We start from the raw sequence: 20,778 nt of genomic DNA, 5'->3' as shown, positions 1-20,778 counted from the left end.
TTAATTTTTTCTTTATGCGGGAGAAAGTTCTTGGTGAGAATTAAAAATGTATGATCTTGGGTCTCAACCTGTAGATTGGGTGCAGTGGTGATTTTCGGTCAAGTTACTTCTACAGCTCCATATATTTCCATGTTTCATAGACTCAAAGAAAAAACATGATCTTAAAGCATGTGACATGCTGATCTTTAGAAGAATTGTGCTTTCTTTAAGGCTCAGCTAACATCTGTGTTCCTGGGAACAGTGTAGTTTTGATTAACACAGAAATACCACAGGGAGTAAAGGGAAGGATTTTTTATCACCGGATTAAAATAATAAGATCTCAACTTCAGTTTCACTTTTGCCACAGACCTTGACCTTGTACAAGTCGCTGTACTAGACTACCTGACTCTGTGTCTTAAAATGGGAATAATACTTGCTGCTTAATTTAGTTTTGCAAATTTTGTAGAGATCTTTACACAGAAGGCATTGGGAAGTACAAAGTATGATGCACGTGTAGTTAGAAATTACTGATTATGCATGTGGTTGTCTGAATTTATTAGTTTCCCTACTGAGTTCATAGTTACACCTCAGTCAAACTCTCTTAATTGTTTTCCACAAGAGAAAATACTTCGGATAATTTTTATTACAGGTCTTTGCTTGCTCTTTTGAGTTTGTGTGACTTTATTCTTCCTCCTTGATCCATTCAGATCACAGAATCATAGATGGTTTGACTTGGAAGAAACCTTAAAGCTCATCCAGTTCCAACCCCCCTGCCATGAGCAGGGAAACCTTCCTCTAATCCAAGTTGCTCCAAGCCCCATCCAACCTAGCCTTGAACACCTCCAGGGATGGGGCATCCACAGCTTCTCTGGGCAACTGGTTCCAGGGCCTCACCACACTCACAGTAAAGAATTTCTTCCTTATATCTAATCTAAATCTACCCTTTTTAAGTTTAAAGCCATTCCCCGTTGTCCTATCACTACACCCCCTGACAAAGAGTCCCTCTCCAGCATTCCTGTAGGCCCGCTTTAGTTACTGGAAGGCTGCCATAAAGTCTCCAGGGAGCCTTCTCTTCTCCAGGGTGAACCAGCCCAGCTCTCTTAGCCTGTCTTCATAGGAGAAAATAATAGCTGGATATCTGATACATTAAATGTTTTGGCATTAGCTTCTCATTTTCCTATCTTCAGCTTACCTAGATACGTTCTTTGGAGTTGAGGGATTTTAGAGCATGTACAGTAGTTCAATCTGTATGCTTAGTTTTAGTATGCCGTTGTGTTCTTTCTGCTTAATTCAGAATAAACAAGGTCGACTTCTGTAGAAAATAACATGATTTATGGGATCAAAAAGTTCACAAGGTGTTGGCTTAAAGGCAATATGTTGATGCCGTTAAAATGGCATGCCTTAAGTCTTGAGTAAGGTTCTCAACCTGGAATATTTCCTGCCATAAAACATGCTTTCATGCATGCTGTGAAACAGCCTGTCTGAGCACCACAACAAATTCAGTGGAGTAGGAGAGAAAGTGAACATTTCTATTCAGTGTGAAGCTTCATAATCAACTTGAACCAAACTGCAGCAGTGCTGCTGCCAGAAGGGTGGTCCCAGCCACTTGTTCACATAGCATTTCTTTTCATGGGCAATAGCAACCTATAAGATCAGGCTGAAAGCTGATCTGGTGAAAAGATTAGTTTTCAGCTAGATTAGAAAGCTTAAGTGGCTCTCTGCAGCTGTACAAGCAGAAGGAAGAAGATGAGAAATATTACTCCTTGAGGGCTGGGAAAGAGAGAGACTAAAAGTACTTCTTCAGTTGTTCAGAACTGCAGTGGACTTGATTTCTTGTGAAATGATGTAGGTGAAGAAGGGGAGCGTTAGCAGACTTTTTCTTCCAGGTACCTTTCCTGAAGAAAAAACAAACTTCAAACACAATAGCTGTTGTTGGATTATTTTTTTTTAAATCCAAAATATATTGACAAATGGAAGGCAGTAGAGAGGCTTACAGATGTCGCAGAGGGTTCTGACAAAATGCAAAAAACTTGCAAAGAAATGCAGAAATTAAATAGGAGTAACTTGCAGGGGATAGCCAAAGAATGGTGCTAATCAAAGTGAGTTAAAGACTATGCTAGCATGCAGTAAATGATCCTAGAGTATGTAACTGGAGGGTGCTGGGAATGCAACAATTAAATGTGGTGTTCAAACTTCATTGCCTTCGGACTAGACATCTGGTCTGTCAAGAAAGGTATAATCTCCTCGAAAATTATACTTATGCCTTACGGACACTAAGAAATTTGCAAAACAATGAATGTTACTTTGCTCTGGGAGTGTAGGTGAAATGTGTGCTCAGTCGTTTCATTTCATATAAGTTTGCCAGCAATTGGTGAGTTTGATTAAGGAGCTTTGCAGTCCTTTTATCCAAAAAAGCAGTTTCCCAAAACCAAGCTGTTAAATTCAGAAGGACTTTTTATTGGTGGTTTTATATCATATTGGTATATCAGTGTTCTGCATGTTGTTAATACATTTCTCCCTTTGGCACTGTCTGTAACATAGTAAGCACTGCAGTTAAGACAGCATTTCTAACAATTTATGGTTTGTCTTCGTATGTGTAGTTTTTAAAATTGAGAGGAATTAACACAGCCTTCACCTCTTCAACATGACTAGGTGGTATTAAGTAGTTGCTATGAGAGAGAAAGTGCTATCCTTAATATTTGATACCTAAAATACTGACTTTTATGGATGAAGTGAAATTATCTGACTCAATAGGAAGTCGAGGTCTTGAATACTTTTGACGCTATGGCATTTGTGCAAATCCTGGTGTTTATTTTTTTTTCAGGGTGCAGGACAGGGGAGGCTAAACTCACCAAAGGATTTAATTTGGCTGCACGCTTCATCATTCACACAGTTGGACCCAAATACAAGAGCCGGTATCGCACAGCAGCTGAGAGTTCTCTGTACAGCTGTTACCGCAACGTCCTGCAGCTCGCAAAGTAAGCATCCAGCGACTTACGTAAGGCTTGCATGGCACATCCGTTCTCCTACAGGAGGCTGAATGGCTGTGAATATCTTCTCACATCGATTGGATTTGGATCAGAACATAAGAATGTTGCTGTATTTACGGTATACCTCATGTTTTCTGATCTGGGTTGAGGTTTAAATAAAATGTGGTGAGAGATCTGAGCGGGTTCAAGTCCTGAAACAGCGTAGCTAGAGCTGTGCAGCATTCAGACATTCTGAGAAGCATCATTAATAATTCTGCCAGACTCCATGCTGCAAAAGTCTTTTAAAGAGCTTGGTCAAGCAGCAGTTTCAGGTGTCTCTATGCAGCCACACGGACATACCCAGTCAGATCAGACTACTGTATCAGTTCATATATTTGGCCTCTCAGCCCTCGTACAATAGCCACAATTCTGAGTCAGGGTGCAAGGTTATTTCTAAATCAACAGTTACTGCAGATGGGTCTGTAGTTTTTTCCTCTTTCATCCATAGTGTCTTCTACTTCCTCTTAGCTAACATTTTTTTCATGTTTTTGGTTTCTGTTTTTGTGTGTTCTTTCCTGAATTCTGTTCTCCCATGAGGGCTGTTGTAATAGTAGTCAGCAAAAAATAGTTGAACAAGAACAGTGTCAGAAAATTTACTTCACAATTACACAGGGTAGGGAAGATAATTCTTCCAAGTCTGTTCTCTGTGTTGTAGTGCAGTAGTAACTGTTTCACAATCCAGATTATAGCTAAGTCTTCTAGTATATACCAGTTCTTGGTTTTTGTTTTTGTTTTCTGCCTCAGAAGTGGCAAACAAAGTCAGGTCTGGATTGGTACCTCTAATAATGAAAAAAAAGTTGGTAATTCTGCTTGCTGATTTATGAGTGGCTTTTAGTCCTCCTATTCTCTAGAGTGATTTTTGACACCTGTGAAATTACTGTCTACCAGCTCTGAGCTTGTTCAAACTCCTTTGACTATTGGCACCACCTTTACTTTACTTTTCTAATAATGTGGCATGCTCCTGTTCTTACGGTATATATCTGTATATATACTGTATATATCACACCTTGCCAGTGGCTGTCTAATCGTATGTAGGATCAAGTAAGCCACTTCAGTCAGTGTCTGGACCACTGACAAAACAAATGGCAGGACAAGTGAAGGAACAAAATACTTACAATAAAGAGCACCTTTTCTTCCCCTCCTTTCCCATGTTGTCAATCCTATACAGGAAGGAAAGTATTTTGAAAGGATTACAGGGAGCTCGAGGTAAGAACTTCATTCAGAATATGAGAAATTGCAGAAAGAAGGTAGCTGAGGTAGAAGGAGAAAACTGAGAACAAACACAAGAAAAAAAACAACATGGAATCATTAATGGTTCTTTCCTTCCCTGCTTAATAATAGTACGCATGCATCTTGCCAGGAAAGCATCCTTCTGCACAAACCTGAAAGAGGGTTACTACTTACACAGAAGCAGGAGAAAAGTACTGGTGTTACCTACTGTACTGGCAAAAGTTTGTTCCCACCTGACCTCAAGTTATGTTTCTGTTCATTTACTTCTCTATTTCTGGATTTCAGGGAACAGGCAATGTGCTCTGTAGGATTTTGTGTCATTAACTCTCTGAAAAGATGCTACCCCTTGGAGGATGCAACCCACATAGCACTGCGTAAGTTTATGTTGGAAAGTGGAGTAAACTGGATGGCAATATTCAACAGATTGCTTACCTCTGACAGACTGCTATTGATATGGGGAAACTTTTTTTAGGTGGCTGTAATGTGTTACAGGAGGCCATAAAGAGGCAGGCTTTGAATGGGTGAATAGGAAATGGAGGATAAAAACAAATGACCTTTCTCTGAGAGGTCATCAGTAAGCATCCATGGGTTGGATGCTGTCTTGGAACTTAGTGTTTGATACATTTTTTAATGACATGGAAAAGACGCTGAAGAGTGAGGTGAGAGTTTGTTGATAATACAAAACTGTTCAGGATAACGAGGATGAGGCCTTAACTGTGAATAACTGTAGATGGACCTCAAACAACAGAGTGAATTTCATCTGCTATTTCAGTGTTGTCAGCATATCCAAATGTAAAGTGATATTCTTGCCCCACTGCCCCACCCCTGTATGGTTCTGCCTTCACATGCGAAATAATGGGCTAATGCTAGGAAGCACGACCTTGAGATTATAATGGTTCTGTGAAAACAACAGCTCAACAGAGTTCAAAGGAGCAAGCTAAATAAGACTGAACAAAATGAAGAATGTTATGCTGTAAACCTATAGATTGTCAACCCCTCAAGTTGCACATCCAAGGATAAACTAGAAGTTCAGAGAAAGTCAACAAGAACAGGCAAAGGCAAGGAACAGCTAAGTAGGCTAAAGTCTTCTTTAAACTGCAATACATTGAACTTGAAAGGCGTGTGATAGATATCTGTAAAATCATGAGAGGCATGGAAATGATGAATAGCAATCAACTGTTCGCTGTCTTCCAAGCTAAGAACTAAAGGAACTATCAAACAATGCTAGTATGATGCAGGTTCAGAAAAAAAAATGGTTCTTATAATTCCATCATTTGTTGAATGGAACTTACTGCAAAAATGGTATTGTAGATGATAAGTTTTTGGGTTTGTTTGGGTGCAAGAGGAAACTATATCAAAGAAAAAAATGAAGGTTACTGGAAACAAACCAAAAAACTTCCTGGGTTGAAAAGACATAAAGAATGGAAACATGCACAGAGAAGAATATTAAGTGTTTGCCTTGTTTTTTTCCTTTTCCTCTTAACTTTTCATTCCCATTGTCCTGCTCTTCTTGTCTGCTTTCCACCACCACCCATTCCCTGGACTTCCCTGTATGATACTCCTACACAATAGGAATGTTGTTGCAGGTGGAACGATAGGCTTTTCCTCTTGCTGTGCAAGCTGACCGGAGAAATCTCACCCTTTGCTTAGCAGAAGTGCTGGCACTTGAAGAAACCAATTTGTCTGTTTCTCTGGTTTCTCTGCCACCTGCCTGAGTAAGACTTCTGAAAATATCTGCTCACACAGGTTCAGAAAAATGCTTGCTGTGGAACTGCAGAACTGTGTTTGTCCTATAAAGTAGTGTTGTGGGTCAACCCAGTTACACATGAATTTCTGTACAGGAAGTTTTTGAAAAGAGATTTTTTTTCTACTGACCAGTTGTTACTTCTTTCCTTTATTGCTTTGTTGTTGTCTGTGTAGGGCTATATGCTACTTGATAAAAATGTTGCTAGGCCAATGTATGTGTTTGGACATTTTCTCTCTTAGCAATCTTGATAGAAAAGCACTTGAAGACCCTGACAGCTGTCAAGATTACAGATGAAGGCCTTGAGCTGCAATATAAGGACATATCTGACTGGGAGTTTAGTTACAAAGCATTTCTCCCTAAACTGCAAATGCTCAGGAACTTGACAGTGTTCTTGGATTATGCTACAGTTTTGTGGAGTCCAAAAATTAGTAGAGGGAATAAATTCTCTCATGACTTACATTTATGATTTCTATATGCTGCTTTTGCATAGCTGACTGTTGAGTTTTTGTGTGGCTAACTCTGCCTTGTGCCAGCTTCTGCTACGGCTTGCTTATCAAGTTGCTTTCCTGATAATTGGGGGAACTGCAACTTGTTCTAGGAATATCCATTTTTGACAACTTGCAGAGACTTGGTAAAGGAGGGCTTTGGTTTGTTTTTTCACAGGGCACTAAGATCACATTCCATAAATTGAGGTGTGCCTAGTAAGCTAAAATCACAGAGAGACTTCTTCATTTTTTATCCATCTGTAAAGAGAGAAGCAGGAGAGAATGGAGATGGAATTTCCAGTGTGCCTGAGAACCCATTTTATGTTAAACCACCACTTAATCCATGCTTGTGTACTGCCTGTGGAGCTATTTTGTACAGGGAGAGGGATGTCTTTCTCTGTTCTGCACTCAGTTGATTTCTATGCTTGTAGTCATGTGTGTAAATTTCTTCTCCTATTTTGCTAACTACATTCACTCTTCTTCCTTGCAGGCACAGTTAGAAGGTTCCTGGAGATTCACGGGGAGACTCTGGAGAAGGTTGTGTTTGCAGTCTCTGAGCTTGAAGAGGTATCTCTTTGATGTTCCTTCCATCAAAATTCACGGACGTGTTTGATCTCAGCAGCAGTATTAACCCCTGCACTGTAGACTGGGACTCGGATTCTCCCTAACGAATCATCTTGTCTCACTTAGACTTTTGGTTGCACAGCTTATTTCTGTCTCTTATCAGCACAGTATCTTTTCCAGTACTTTTTCCCAGTACACTTTGAGCAGTCACCAGAGATTTGTTTACAGTCTTTCCATTTCTGGCTTCCATGTTCCTGAGCCGTAAACAGGAGTCAATGTTAGAGGTTAGAGCATACAGTTGTGCTGGATGCATTCTACCAGCTAGACAGGAATTTCTCATGCAAGACTTGCTCTTTACACAAGGTTTGGTCTTCTTGTTTTAAAAGATTGCCCTGATTTCCATTCACATATAAAGACCTTAAACATTGCTTGCTGAAGTAACAAGCTTGATGTTTATTGATTTGTTTTCAGATAAGTGCTAACAGTTTTGGTCCTGTTTTTGGCTGGAATAGAGTTAATTTTCTTCCTAGTAGCTGTTACGGTTCTGTGTTTTGGATTTAGGGTGGGAATAATGCTGATAATGCACCCATATTCTCGTTGTTGCAGAGCAGTGCTTGCACTGAGTCAAGGACTTTTCAGCTTCTCATGCTGCCCTGCCAGCAAGGAGGCTCGGGGTGCACAAGAAGCTGGGAGGGGACAGAGCCAGGACAGCTGACTCAAACTGGTCAAAGGGATGTCCCATACTATATGGTGTTGTGCTCCCCGATAAAATGGGGGTGGGTGGTGTGCACTGCTGCTCCAGGCATGGCTGGGTATCAGTCAGTGGATGGATGGTGAGAAACTGCATCGTGCACCACTTGGTTTGCATGTTCTTTTATCATTGTTATTATTTTTCCTTCCTTTCTTTCCTACTCCACTGTCTTTATCTCAACCCGTGAGTTTTTACTTCTTTTATTATTTTTTTCTGATTCTCTCCCCCATTCCACTGAGGGGGAGTGAGCAGACGTCTGTGTGGTGCTTAGCTGCCTGTCAGGTTAAAGCACAACAGTCCTTTTGGCACCCAATATGGGGCACAAAGGGTTGAGATAATGACAGATCTGCCCAGAGCATGTTAAAACACAATTGTTATGAACACTGTACCAGTTTAATAGTTGCTGATGAATGGCATCGAACACAGTGCTCAAGGTGTACACATGAGCCATGTAAAGGACTGTTGTGGTTTAACCCAGCAGGTAGCTAAGCACCACACAGCCATTCACTCACTCCTCCCCTGCCCCTAGTGACATGGAGGCATGGGGGGGATGGAGGGGAGAAAGGTAAAATCTCGTGGGTTGAGATGCAGACAGCTTAATAGGACAGAAAAGGAAGAGAAAATGATGATAAAAATACACAAAGCCAAGCGATGCACAATGCAATTGCTCAACGCTAGCTGACCGATGCCCAGCCAGACCCTGAGCAGCAGCCCTACTCCCCCAGCCAACTCCTCTCAGTTTTATTGTTGAGCACAACGCTATGTGCTAAGGGATATCCCTTTGGTCAGTTGGGGTCAGCTGTTCTGGTTCTGCCCCCTCCAAGTTCCTTGTGCACCCCCAGCCTCCTCACTGGCAGGGCAGCAGGAGGAGCTGAAAAGTCCTCGACTCAGTGCAAGCACTGCTCTGCAACAATTAAAACATCAGTGTGTTATCAACACTGTTCTCATCCTAAATCTAAAACATGGCACCATACCAGCTACTAGGAAGAAAAATTATTTTATCCTAGCCAAAACTTGGACAACATATCTTACATATCAGACTTAATAATAGCTGCTCCTGTGCAGAATACACACACTGTTCAGATTCTCTCACATCTAGATGACAAAAGGAAATTACTTAATAGGGGTTCTAAAACTGCTAATCTGTTGGAGGAACAAGCGGTGAAATATTACAATGTTGATTTTCACTGTTTTCCTACATGTGGGGAGGGTTTCTCTTGGTTGTTTCTTGTTTATTCTTTTTCCAGTCAGATCACTCAAGGTGATCTGTGTAGTGATCCGTTTTAATCTAAGCAACCTTCGCTGAAGTTTGTCATCTACATGTATTGTAACTTCATTATAAAGCCGAAGTATCTTCAGTCCACCTGAGTTCATGCATTTTAAAGCAGAATCTTCTCTGGGTTACTTGCCAGTGTGGCACCAAAAAAAAAAAAAAGTTAACCTTGATAAAGGCTATCTGCTTTTATTGCCAAATAGCAGCCCAATGTAAGCCATCAAGGAAAGTAGCACTTTGCCTCCAAACCTCAGAGAAGATACCTGCTACAAGGGTAGGTGTTACATATCTGAAGAGCAAGGATGCGTGACAGACCTTCACGCATTTTTCTTATTTATAGGCCACTTACCAGAAGTTGCTGCCTCTGTATTTTCCAAGATCATTGGAAGAAGAGATACAATCCTTGCCTTACCTCCCTGCAGATATTGGTAATGCGGAAGGGGAGCCTGTAGTACCAGAGCGGCAGATCAGAATTACTGAGAAGCCAGGTGTTCCAGATGGTGAGTTCTTAACTCAATTTTGGAATAAGGATCTCTTTGTGAAAGTAAGCAAAAAACAGAAAAAAATACACGGTGAGCAAAGAGGTATCTTGGGTGAGGTGGTGTGGGAAGGCAGGCTGTAATGAAAAGAATTGTCAAGTTGCCTCATAAGCTTTGTGTGTTCGACAGCAGTAACTTCTGCTTTCTGTCTCGACGTGGACAGTGGTTAGAGGATGTGGTAAAGCCGTTGTTCTGTCTTTTTTATTTTTTGGGGGGAGGGTGAGGGAGTTCATTCCCTTAGCAAATTTTCTCCTGAGCTGATTAGGAACTTCTTTTCCCATTCAGAATCATACCAGTGCTTGGCTGAAAAAGGCATTATTGTTACTGGACTGTCATAGGTTACATATTAAAATGTTTTTTCTAGCCAGGTCAGATTCTGTTGATCCAGTACGTTCATCAAACTAGTAGGTGCTTAATGAAAATTAGCAGAAACTCCCCTAAAAAGTAGAGGAACTAGATCAATCCAGAAATCAGTGTTTGGGAAATGGCTTCAAAAGCTCAGTGAAAGAAGACAGAGTATAAAGAGGTTGCCTAAGTTTCAGGGTTGAAACGGTGAGAGGTGGATGGCAAAACAATACAGTGTGTGGGCATAGATGGTACATTCTGCCTTCTTCATTAAGCAGTCCTGTGAAAAGTTTGCACTTCAAGCCAGGCCTTAAACCATCAAAAACAGAGAATCTGGAATGGTTTCCAAAGGTTTTCTGCTTTTGCATGACTGGTAGCGATAAGGCTGAATATGCAACAAAGATGCATACAATTTTCCTGTTCATGGTGTGATATCTGATGTCCCAACTCTTGCTCTTCAGACTACTCTCTTTTTTTTTTCTTTTCCCTGCCTAAACCTCTGGCTAGAGTAGTATAGAGCGGCTGATCAGTGTGAGGCACTTAGTCACTGGCTAACAGTTTCTGAAATCACGGGTTTTGCTTATATAGGAGCAAATGTGTGTAGTGGAATCCTACACTCTTGTTCCATTGTTGCTATACCATGTCATACTAAAGTTGGGAAACTCAATTCCTATCATCCAAATTGCCCAAAGAGGCAGTACCAGAAGCCTTAACAATATTCCTTGATGATAAAAAGTTCAGTGAAGCGTTCTGTTATGGTTGCCAGCAAGTAAGCCTGTGCTCTCATACTTCATTGCACAGCCATGTAGTAGATACCCAAACTCAGGTTATCACTCTTCTACAGCATCTGTTTCAGCAGAGTCAACATAAAAGGAAGAAGTGAGCCCTTTCTACAGTACAGTTTTCAAGCTGAATAAAACTGCAGCACATGTCCCTCTGCATGCTAACTTTTCCTCTTACAACAACTAGGACAACTGGAAACCCCAAGTCACTCTCTCCAGACCTTATTGTGGAATCCACCTGGGAGAATTAACCGTTTTCTGTGTGTTACAAGGTGATAACTAGGACTTGCCCAGTTATTTTCCAGACAAACCAACACTTTAAGAGAGTCTGTATTTCTCAGTTGCATGCTATAGTCATGGTACACTGTGGTTTTTGTGTGTGTAGCATGATGAATGAGTTGGCTCGCAGAGATGTTTAGCAGTTCATCAGCAGCACTGCTGTTTCGTACACAGCTTGAACATTTTATGCTGCCTTTGTTTCTACTGCAGATGCTTCAGATGAAGAGGGGTTGGAGGCAGACTTGTCTTTCATTGGTTCCCATGCTTTTGCCCGCATGGAGGGAGACGTTGACAAACAGAGACGCCTCATCCTTCAGGGACAGTTGTCAGAGGCAGCACTGCAAAAACAGCATCAGAGGAAGTGAGAATTTCCTTGCCTGTATGAATGTTTTGGGTTAGCTAGCAGTCCAGAGGGCCAACTCTCATGATGACTTTGTTATCTGTAAGGTCTGATGTCATCCTGAATCTCAGTGGTAGCTTCTCTAGCCTGAAGCAAATGGGCAGTAAAAGGGAAGCCATTGATGAATCCTCTAGCACGCCCAGTGCATCGGACCAGCTGGTTTATCCCTTTGCCACAAGGTGTCACTGTTTAATCATCACTTTCTGTGGTGGGGTCATACTGGCTTTTAGTACTGCCTGCTTGCTCCTCAGGCTCTGGGTAACTAGCAAGTAGTTTTTTCTTTGTCTCAAAATAGAAAGATTTTAAAAAAAAAAGGATGGTGACGCTTCTTCCCTCTTTTTTTTCTTTCTTTTTTGCCATTAGCCTTAATGTGTATAACGACTTTCCAAGAAGCCAGTCCCATGCTAGGGACTCTTTGAGGTGTGATTTTGGCTTGTTTACTCCAATGAGGCACTCAATTCTTCACCATTTAAGAAGTAAAATACATATGTGATGCTGGTTGCTGAGTAGTAAGGTCCAACCTACAGACTTTTTAAAGAAATCTTCTGTTTTTTAAATGCTGAGACGGAGGTGTTTCAATGGAAAAATCTTTGAGATGTTTTCAGTCCAAATGCAACACCACCAATAGTTACTAGGTGGTGCATATTCAGTGCCCCAGTAAAAATCACTAAGGAAGTCACTGACACTTGAATGTTTATTTTAACACTTCTTTATCAATTTGAAAGTAGCTCTATTGATCAGAAACCCACATTAAAGAGAGGTCGGTCATGAAGTGCTAGTTTTATCCTTCCTTCCCCATATACTTATTTAGGTGTCTAATGCTGACCCAAAGAGGATTAGATCTGACCAGATGTTTTTCACTTTCTAGTTATAATCGCTGGCTATGTCAAGCAAGAGCTGAAGACCTCTCTGATATTGCTTCCCTTAAAGCCTTGTACCAGACAGGTAAGTTCATGGTACTGATGACTCTCGCTATGGTGATGACCCTGTCTTAAAGTAAAAATACAAAATAAAAATATGATATTTTCTTTGGAATTTGAGTACAATACATCATATCATCAAGTTAGAAACCTGGTCAGGAACTAGGCAGCACCTCTGTAGTAAATCTGGTGTTTTCATGTTCTTTCTTGACTGACTTTGAAAGACTGTGTGGTAAGCTCCCCAACAGCTCCTCTTTAACAGTCTGAGGATATATGCATATTCTGAATTTGTCTGTAGAATGCAACCATCAATAGTCTCAGAGGAAGAATGAACTTAGTGTGAATGGCAGTTTAAACAAAAAAAAAAGTAATATTCTGTGGTTAGTTTAGCAACAGTAGCAGGGAGGTGCAGTTATGCTTTCTGATGTGCAAGAGCTTTCTTGCTAGCAACTTTAGATGTAAATCAGTACTGTTAGATTTAGCCAATGTATAAGAAGCTCTATGTGAGAATTTATTGTTCAGTCTGAATAATGTCCACCCTTTGGTTGCAAAGGAATTAATGTTGCTTTCAGGTGATTAGTGCAGAGAATAAGCAGTTACCAAAGCAACTGTTAGTAGAGCTTTCCTGAAGAAAATGGCTTTCTTCCTTTACCCTCAGCTTGAGTTTGTGTTGCTCTCCTCTGTATCTCTCTCATAGGACTAGTGACATAGTACCACAAGAGGAACACCTTGCAGCCTTGAGTTTGGTAGATAAGGAAACTAGGGAGAGAATCAACATCCAGATGAGTTTGGTGGGAGATACTGGCTGCTAGACCCTTGCAGCATGGGAACCAGAGGCAGAGAATATGTCCTTTTTCATTCCTTTTTCCTCTTTAGGTAATGCCACATTTGGAGGTAAAACTTGCCAGAGTCCCAAGTGGCTTGTTGCTGCTTTGCACCATGACAGAAAGAGAAAAGTGCTCAAGCTTTCAAAATTATAGCTGTATTTATGTAGCTCATGGTTCTGCAGAGAGAGTCTGTTCAGCACTTTGGCCTTCTGAAAATCCAGACACTTAAAATGATTTTTGTGCAAATATCAAGACTGCGTGATACCTTCTACTCTGAAACTTAAATATTAGATTATTTTGTTTTAGACAAGGCATGTTGTAGACTTACTTCTTGAAATTTAGGTAAATGTAGAATACACAGTCAATGTAACATAACAGTCCTTGAAACTTAAGTTTCTAGGATGTGATGCCACCTTCCTTTCTGGACCAGAATAGCCACTGGCATAGTAAATAACTCTAGCATATTTCCTCCATTTTTGAGATGGAAACCAGAAGCATTGTAAAAATTCTGAGTTGGTTCTCCCTGGTTCTTCCTAGTTTAAAAAGGACCAATTCTGAAACCTGACATGACTGGGAGGAGTTCTGAGTAATATTTTTCTTTCTCTTGTAGGTGTGGATAACTTTGGTCGCACAGTAATGGTAGTGGTTGGAAGGAATATCCCTGTAACATTGATAGACATGGAAAAGGTAAGACTTTGCAATACTAGAGTTGTGTAGGTTGAATGTGAATGTTCAGGTTGTGAAGTCAGATTATAAGAGTACTTTAGTGTTAATTCTAGAAGTGTTATCTGTAGAAGATTTAAGAGATTAAATAAAAAATATTTTCATAGACAGATCAAAACTTATTCCCCTATATGCTTTGTATGTCTTGGGGTGGCCTTTCTGGAGGAGGAACTGGACTGTTTTCAGAGAAAATTGTTGGTTTTCTTCTCAGAAAGTAAGACTTGCTCTGCTTCTGTAACTGGAAGATATGGAAAGTGAAATGTAACAAGTTAAATTAGTTTTTCATGTAAACAGCAAAATTTTCTCTGTGAAGTCAGTTAGACAAAAAAAGACATCCAAGTGATTACAGTCAAGTTCAAGACTTGGAGTGTTCACCTTGCTTTTGTAGCTCAAACAGAATGCCACCCAGCTTCATGATTCCTGATATTTGAATGAATTGAAGAAAGCATATTAAAATATAATGCAACTGTGAAAGAGTTCTTTGCATATATAAATTTCACTTCTTTCCATCTCAGGCTCTTCTGTATTTCATCCACGTCATGGATCATATTGCAGTGAAGGAATATGTCCTAGTGTATTTCCATACGCTCACAAATGATTACAATCAACTAGACTCTAATTTCTTGAAGAAACTCTATGATGTTGTTGATGCCAAGTGAGTGTCAATAGGAGAAGAACCCCTCTGTGCTGTGCAAATGTTTGTCATTCCTTTTATCCGGTTTCCCATTTATTCATTGTGCTAGGACAAAGACCTAAGTAAGTAACAAAGGCAAAAAGAAGTGAAATCTGTCATCTTTCCTACTCACAGAATCATAGAATGGTTTGGGTTGGAAGGGACCTTAAGGCTCATCCAGTTGCACTCCCCCTGCCATGGGCAGGAACACCTACCACTAGATCAGGCTGCTCCAAGCTCCATCCAACCTGGCCTTTGAACACTTCCAGGGATGGGACATCCACAGCTTCTCTTGGCAATCTGTTCCAGTGCCTCACCACCCTCATAGGAAAGAATTTCTTCCAAATACCTAATCTAAATCTGTCCAATTTTAGTTTAAAGCCTTTCCCTTGTCTATTACTGCACTTCCTGATAGTCCTTCCCCAGCTTTCCTGTAGGCCCCCTTTAGGTACTGGAGGGCCACTGTACGGTCTCCACAAAGCCTTCTCTTCTCCGAAAACTGCTCTCTACTCAAAACCATCTATGAAATCAGGAAGTGTTGTCCTCTGAAGTCTCCCTTTTGTTAGCTGTTAGAGAAACATACTGGGTGTATGGTCTGACTGTCCAGATTGTAGAGCTTCTGGAACCTGACGTTGTGAGAGGTCTGTTGCTGGTTGTGACGGAAGAGGCTTGGGTAACCCTGGCAGTCTTAAGTTGTCTATAATATTCAATGTCCACATATAGATGGCAGGCTATATCTTTGCCAGAAAGATAATCATTCTGCTATTTTTTTTCTCTTTACATTTACTCCCCTGGTATCTGCCCTTATATGAGATCTAGCTTTGTAAAATTGCATCACAGGCAGTTAAACAAAATGATCTATATTTTGACAGTTCTGTTGTCTAGGTAAGCTTGATTAGAAGTCACTTTTAAGAGTTTTTTCCTTTCTTTAAATCAGGTACAAGAGGAATTTGAAGGCACTGTATTTTGTCCATCCAACATTTCGTTCAAAGGTGAGGTATATAGTAGAAAAGAAAAGAACATTTTGGGTGTTGGCAGATAAACATGTAATCTTTCTTTCTCATTGCCCTGCTCAGCCAGAGCTTTACTTTCCAGAACTTTCAGAGCAACACTGTATTTGACTCAGTCTCCTCCTCTGGAGGATGACTAAGTCATCCTTGTCTCTGATTATATGGAGTTTAGATTGATGCTCTTTTCCTGACCACTGTTACTCTTCTGTATGGTCTCCCAGCTTGGAATGTCTCAAGAATTTCTTCATCCAGTAGCAACATCCTTTCAGCCAGGTTTCTATGTGCATTTCAGTAACTTTTGTGTAATGATATTAATATCTGAAGCTGGAAAAAAAATGAATTCTTTCCCTCCCAGCTACCATGTTAATATATAGTCTGTCAGCAAAAGGTATTTTACTTGATTTTTACTTTCCAGAAGTTCAGCTTCTATTAGCAGAAACCCAACTGAATTTTATCCGAAGTTTGGAAAAATTCAGTGACCTGCATGCCACCTATCATGGGCCCTTGACCCTCCCCTCCCCAATATGAGCATATGTGACCTGCAGAACAGCAGCCTCTGCTTCTTGGAAGTTTTTTTCTTTTCCATTCATTCTATCAGCCTAGATAAGAAATAAGTAATATAGTGCTCAATTTTGGAGAAGGTGGGTTTAAAAGCTTTAAAAGTTTGCACCATCAATCTAAACAGCAGTATTTAACAGCTTTCCAAGATATGGATGGTGTCTTACTGGCCTTTGCAAAACAAAAACTCCTTATCCCATTTACACTCAAACACAGAGGTACATGTACTTCCAGTAAAATCTTGTAGAATAAGTTGATAAGACTTTGTTATTTAAGGAATGTGATAAAATAGAAGGGGACACACTTGCTTTCCACCAACCCAAAGCAGAGAGAAGTTTTCAGCAGAACTGTTGGAAGTCTCTCTCCCTAGAACTGCCCTTTTCTTCGAAAATTTAAAGGCAAGGGGTTGAAATTGCTTCTGTCAGTTATCAAGTCAGATAGATCATATTCTGAGCTGGCTAAACGTGAAGTGAAAACATGTTGCTACGTAGACTTTTTTTTTTTTTAAGACAAAAGTAGCAGAATACCTGTCACTATTCTACAGTAGAAAGAGGGGACCTTAAACTGGCAGCTGGGGAGGAGAAGAAGCTAGCATGGAGTCAGATGCGCTAGCTTTAAAGCTCTAAAGCTTGCTAGCACTCATTGGTGTGTACTTCCTGACCTCGTTGTGTTATTGCAATGGTATCAATGCTTCAAGTGTAATTCAAGCCTGATTTGGAATATTATGTTCAACTTGAAGGTTTTGAAACAACACCATCTTAATTAGTTTTTGTTGGGGTTTATTTTCAGGTGTCGGCATGGTTTTTCACAACCTTTACAGTCTCAGGGCTAAAGGACAAAATCCACTATGTGGAAAGCCTTCAGCAGTTATTCACAGCCATACCCCCAGAACAGATTGATCTTCCCCCTTTTGTCCTTGAGTATGATGCCAGGGTAAGTGATTTCATGCGGCAAGTATCTGTGTTCCCAAGTGTAGTTATTGTGTATCTCCCATTCTGCTCTGCAAAACCTGTAAAGGGGTTGACCTCCATGTATTAAGAATGTGGAGAAGAAAGAGGGGAGACTTCCTAGAGAGTCTAGTTTTTCTTCTGACTAACAATTTTCGTAGATTTTTTTTTCAATATTTGTTCAAGGAGGGGACAAGAAGCAGACTCCATTCTCAGTAGTGCAGCCTCCTATGTGCATAGGAGGCAGACTAGCTTTCTTCAGCCAAGAACTGTAAGATAACATGCTAAAAGCCTGTGCAGAAGATAAAATTCATGTCATATATGTGCTATATACTTTACACCTACTGAAAAAAAAAGCTGTCTTTTCCTTTCTCACGTATCAAGGAAAAAAAAGGCAACAGAAAATGGAACTGTAGTAGGATGCCTTGCCATTCATCGTGTGGATTCATCCTCCTCTCAGGTCTCTATGCAAATGGTGGAATGCACATGGCTTGCACCATTCAAATCAACCAAACGAGGATGTACTCTTAACTACAAAGTAGCAGACACAGCTGCATGTCTGCGTAGGCAACTTTGTCTTGAAGGGAATGACTGGCTATCCTAGCATTTGCGGTTTCCTTGCATTACGGTTTTAGCTGAATTTTAACCTGTATTTTGTGTTTAAAACAAAGGCAAAAACAGGGCCTTTTTTTGCCTGATTACCAGTACAGTCCTGTTCTGGTTGAATTGTGGTGGTCACTGTATTCATGGAAAAAGTAGTTAGGAGTACCTATTTACATCTGCTTCTGTATTATCATCCATTGTACCAAGGTGTGTTGGAGAAGGCTTTTATTCGACTATTTATTCTGTTCTCATTGCAGGAAAATGGGCCTTACTATTCCTCTTATCCTCCATCCCCAGACTTGTGATCTGCAGTCCTGCAATGCTGCTGGTTTCCCATGGATCCAATGACCTGATGTCTGCCAAAACCTGTGCATTTGCCCATGTACAGAATTCAGAGAGAGGGTTTTCCTCCCCCAGCTCTGGTATTTTTTTACTGATGAGATATTTTCAAGCACTCAAGCAATCAGAGAACTTTATGCCACTGTGAACTGTACAACTATTTCAAATATATTTATCCAATGGAGAAGTTGATTTCAGGATCACTAGGTACATTTTATTTTCTTCTTTTTTGAAGCAGTTACATTTATTCCTGAACAGATGTTCTCTTTTCAGGGAAGTCCATCCAAAGCACTTGATCATATTTGTAACTATTATAATTTTCCACATCCATTTGCAATACCTGTTTTTGACTGGTTTGTACAAATACTGTGCAGTACCAGCCTGACATGTTGCTCATCATATGGTTGCTGTGCTTCACATCTGGTTACTTTCCCTTTCTGTTAGTGCTGATTACTCTGGTCTTGCCCCAGCAAAAGTACCTGGAATTGGGAATACCATGTCTGCAGGCTGAAGAAAGCACTACAGCCAAGCAAAGATTACTGCAACACTTAATACGATAAATGCTGGGTGAGATAGGAGCCTGATACAGTCCCTGCCAGTTTTCATTGGATGATGTGACATGTCGGGATGCCACTACCCTCCCAGTAAGAATAAAGTTGAAAAGCATTTAAAGTTTCTTTATACTCTTCTATAATTGTTACGCTTTGAAATGGACAGACGTGTTTCTATGATAAGCAAATATCGTCTGTCTGAAGTGGTGGGGAGGTGGAAGTGGCTCCAACTCCAACCAAGAGTGGCAACCAAAGTAGTTGTGTTAGGGATATCAGTGTCCCTTTTATTTTCTGGTGTACCGTATGACACAATATTCTGTATGGCACCTGTTGATTTTGACAGACAGTGTGCATGCGAGAGCTCAACAGTGATACTTATGGAAGTGGAGGTTAAGTCTTTCAGCCTGACAATAGAATACTGAGAGAAGAGGGAGAAAGCTCCCGTGTAAAACATCATCAGGGATGATGACATCCCTGGTAGGAAGGATGTCACAGAAGTACTGAGTATGAAAATGATATTATGTTTTTCATGTTTTCATTCTAGCTGCTCTTCTATCCTGACACATCTCTGATACTCTCTCTTTACCAAACCTCAATTTTCCCTTTTTTCTGCCACCTTTGCAATAACTGCCTTTTTAAGAGTAAGTGAAAGTCATCATGAGATCGTAGAAGGCAGTTATTCATGCCCACCACGTTGACTGGAAACAGGTCTCTCTCCTACTTAAAAACACTGTAATTTGTTAGGATAAACAGGGAAAAATCCTCCCTTTGTCTTGATCATCTAATTGCATGTCACAATTCATGACTGAAACTCAGAGTTATGGCTTTCTTGTGTTAGTACAGTGAAAGATGGCCCATACTGAGTTTCCTTTCTCTCCTACCTTGGCCTCCTTTTGGCTTAATGTTGTGTTTATACTCCACATATCCTCAGCATGTTGGTATGTCGGTTACAGATGAAGATAATAACTTGGCTGGGGTTTAATAGTCATGCATATACAACTTAAAAGTGGTAATGCTCTTTAAGTGGCCTCCAGGGTCTTTATGTGATTCCATTATCAGATCCAAGGTGTGCTGCTAAAAGCTGGAAACTGTAGCACAATGGAAAACCACTTTGGTGTTAATACTTAGGAGCATTTCACCTTGTGGTCAGTTCACATGTGCTTCCTTCGGCACTTTTCTTGTGTTTTTTAAGACAAGGAAATAGCAGCAGTCTATATGGAGCAGCTACTATTTGTTCCTACCTCCTCTTTTCACCTAGCTGTTTACAGCTACCCTTGTGTACTGACTGTTTTATAGGCAGCGATGAATTTTCCATGCTCCTCTAACGATTTGTATAGCTTTCCGCCCCCATTAACCATCTGCTGTTTTTCACACCCATGGCATTTTCACCAGGGCTGTTGCAAAATAGCTAGTGCCCACTTAATAGGCAGATTAAAGGTGATTTGGAGCATATTGTGAAAACAGAACTCGGCTTCATCGGCTTTGAGCTGGTGCCTGTCCCTGTAGCTCACAGATGGCTCAGAGTCATAAAACCTGAACCGTTTTTCTTAGGACTCAGTCTGCACGTTTTTCAGACCCGAGTCCAGTCATTTTAAGAAATTATTTGGCACAATGAAGTGCAAATCTGCCTCCAGAGCGTTTGCAAAGAAAAAAAAAAGATCATCTTGGCACTGTGCATCTTACTGTGTATATTTTTCCCTTGAAAGACCTTGCTTTAATTATTTTATTTTTTTTTTACCCAAGTCTTGCAAATCTGAGTGGCAAGACAGACCTGCATTGTGCTGCAAAGATCCTGCATTTTTCCAATGAGTCTTGAGTTGTGGCAACTTACCAATTTCTTTTTGCTGCAGCCTGTTAGAAGTAACATTCTCATGGGGGAAAAAAGATCAAATCACGGAAGTGGTCAGTATATCCATTTGTAGTAAGGTATTTCTTTTTTATATGCAAAAATTTGCATAAACCAACGGAACTGTTTTTGTTTTAGGCTGAGATAAACACTGTCATCCCATAATTAAGGGTGCATACAATGTATTCATCTCAGAGAGGCCCAGGGAAGCAGTTTCAGTATGTCTTAACAATGAGTCTGTTCTAAAAACCTTACCCCGTGCAGTCACTGCAGAATTAAAACTTCTGATGAAAGCTTTATGCTTTGCTGAAACTATTTCACACCATCTGCAGGCTTAGAAAGCAAGTCTCCATAGGGAAGTGTATTAGAGTAATTACG

At 40.4% G+C, this 20,778-nt stretch overlaps 1 protein-coding gene across 2 annotated transcripts in view; it reads left to right on the top strand.

The window, feature by feature from the left end:
• The window catches only part of GDAP2 (ganglioside induced differentiation associated protein 2), a 30,834-nt gene extending 12,165 nt beyond the window's left edge, over nt 1–18,669 (top strand). For both annotated transcript variants that reach the window (XM_040572547.1, XM_040572538.1), the window contains 11 exons: nt 2,804–2,957; nt 4,524–4,612; nt 6,961–7,037; nt 9,399–9,558; nt 11,214–11,364; nt 12,272–12,348; nt 13,761–13,837; nt 14,389–14,528; nt 15,484–15,538; nt 16,904–17,047; nt 17,922–18,669. In XM_040572547.1, the coding sequence (XP_040428481.1) occupies nt 2,804–2,957; nt 4,524–4,612; nt 6,961–7,037; nt 9,399–9,558; nt 11,214–11,364; nt 12,272–12,348; nt 13,761–13,837; nt 14,389–14,528; nt 15,484–15,538; nt 16,904–17,047; nt 17,922–17,969 (1,172 nt within the window). In that variant the 3' untranslated portion in view covers nt 17,970–18,669. The remainder of the gene's footprint in view (nt 1–2,803; nt 2,958–4,523; nt 4,613–6,960; nt 7,038–9,398; nt 9,559–11,213; nt 11,365–12,271; nt 12,349–13,760; nt 13,838–14,388; nt 14,529–15,483; nt 15,539–16,903; nt 17,048–17,921) is intronic.
• The last annotated feature ends 2,109 nt before the right edge of the window (nt 18,670–20,778 follow it).

Source organism: Cygnus olor, chromosome 1 (assembly GCF_009769625.2).
Source record: "Cygnus olor isolate bCygOlo1 chromosome 1, bCygOlo1.pri.v2, whole genome shotgun sequence".
Classification (NCBI taxonomy): Eukaryota; Metazoa; Chordata; class Aves; order Anseriformes; family Anatidae; genus Cygnus; species Cygnus olor.
This window is presented reverse-complemented; position numbering and strand designations above follow the sequence as displayed.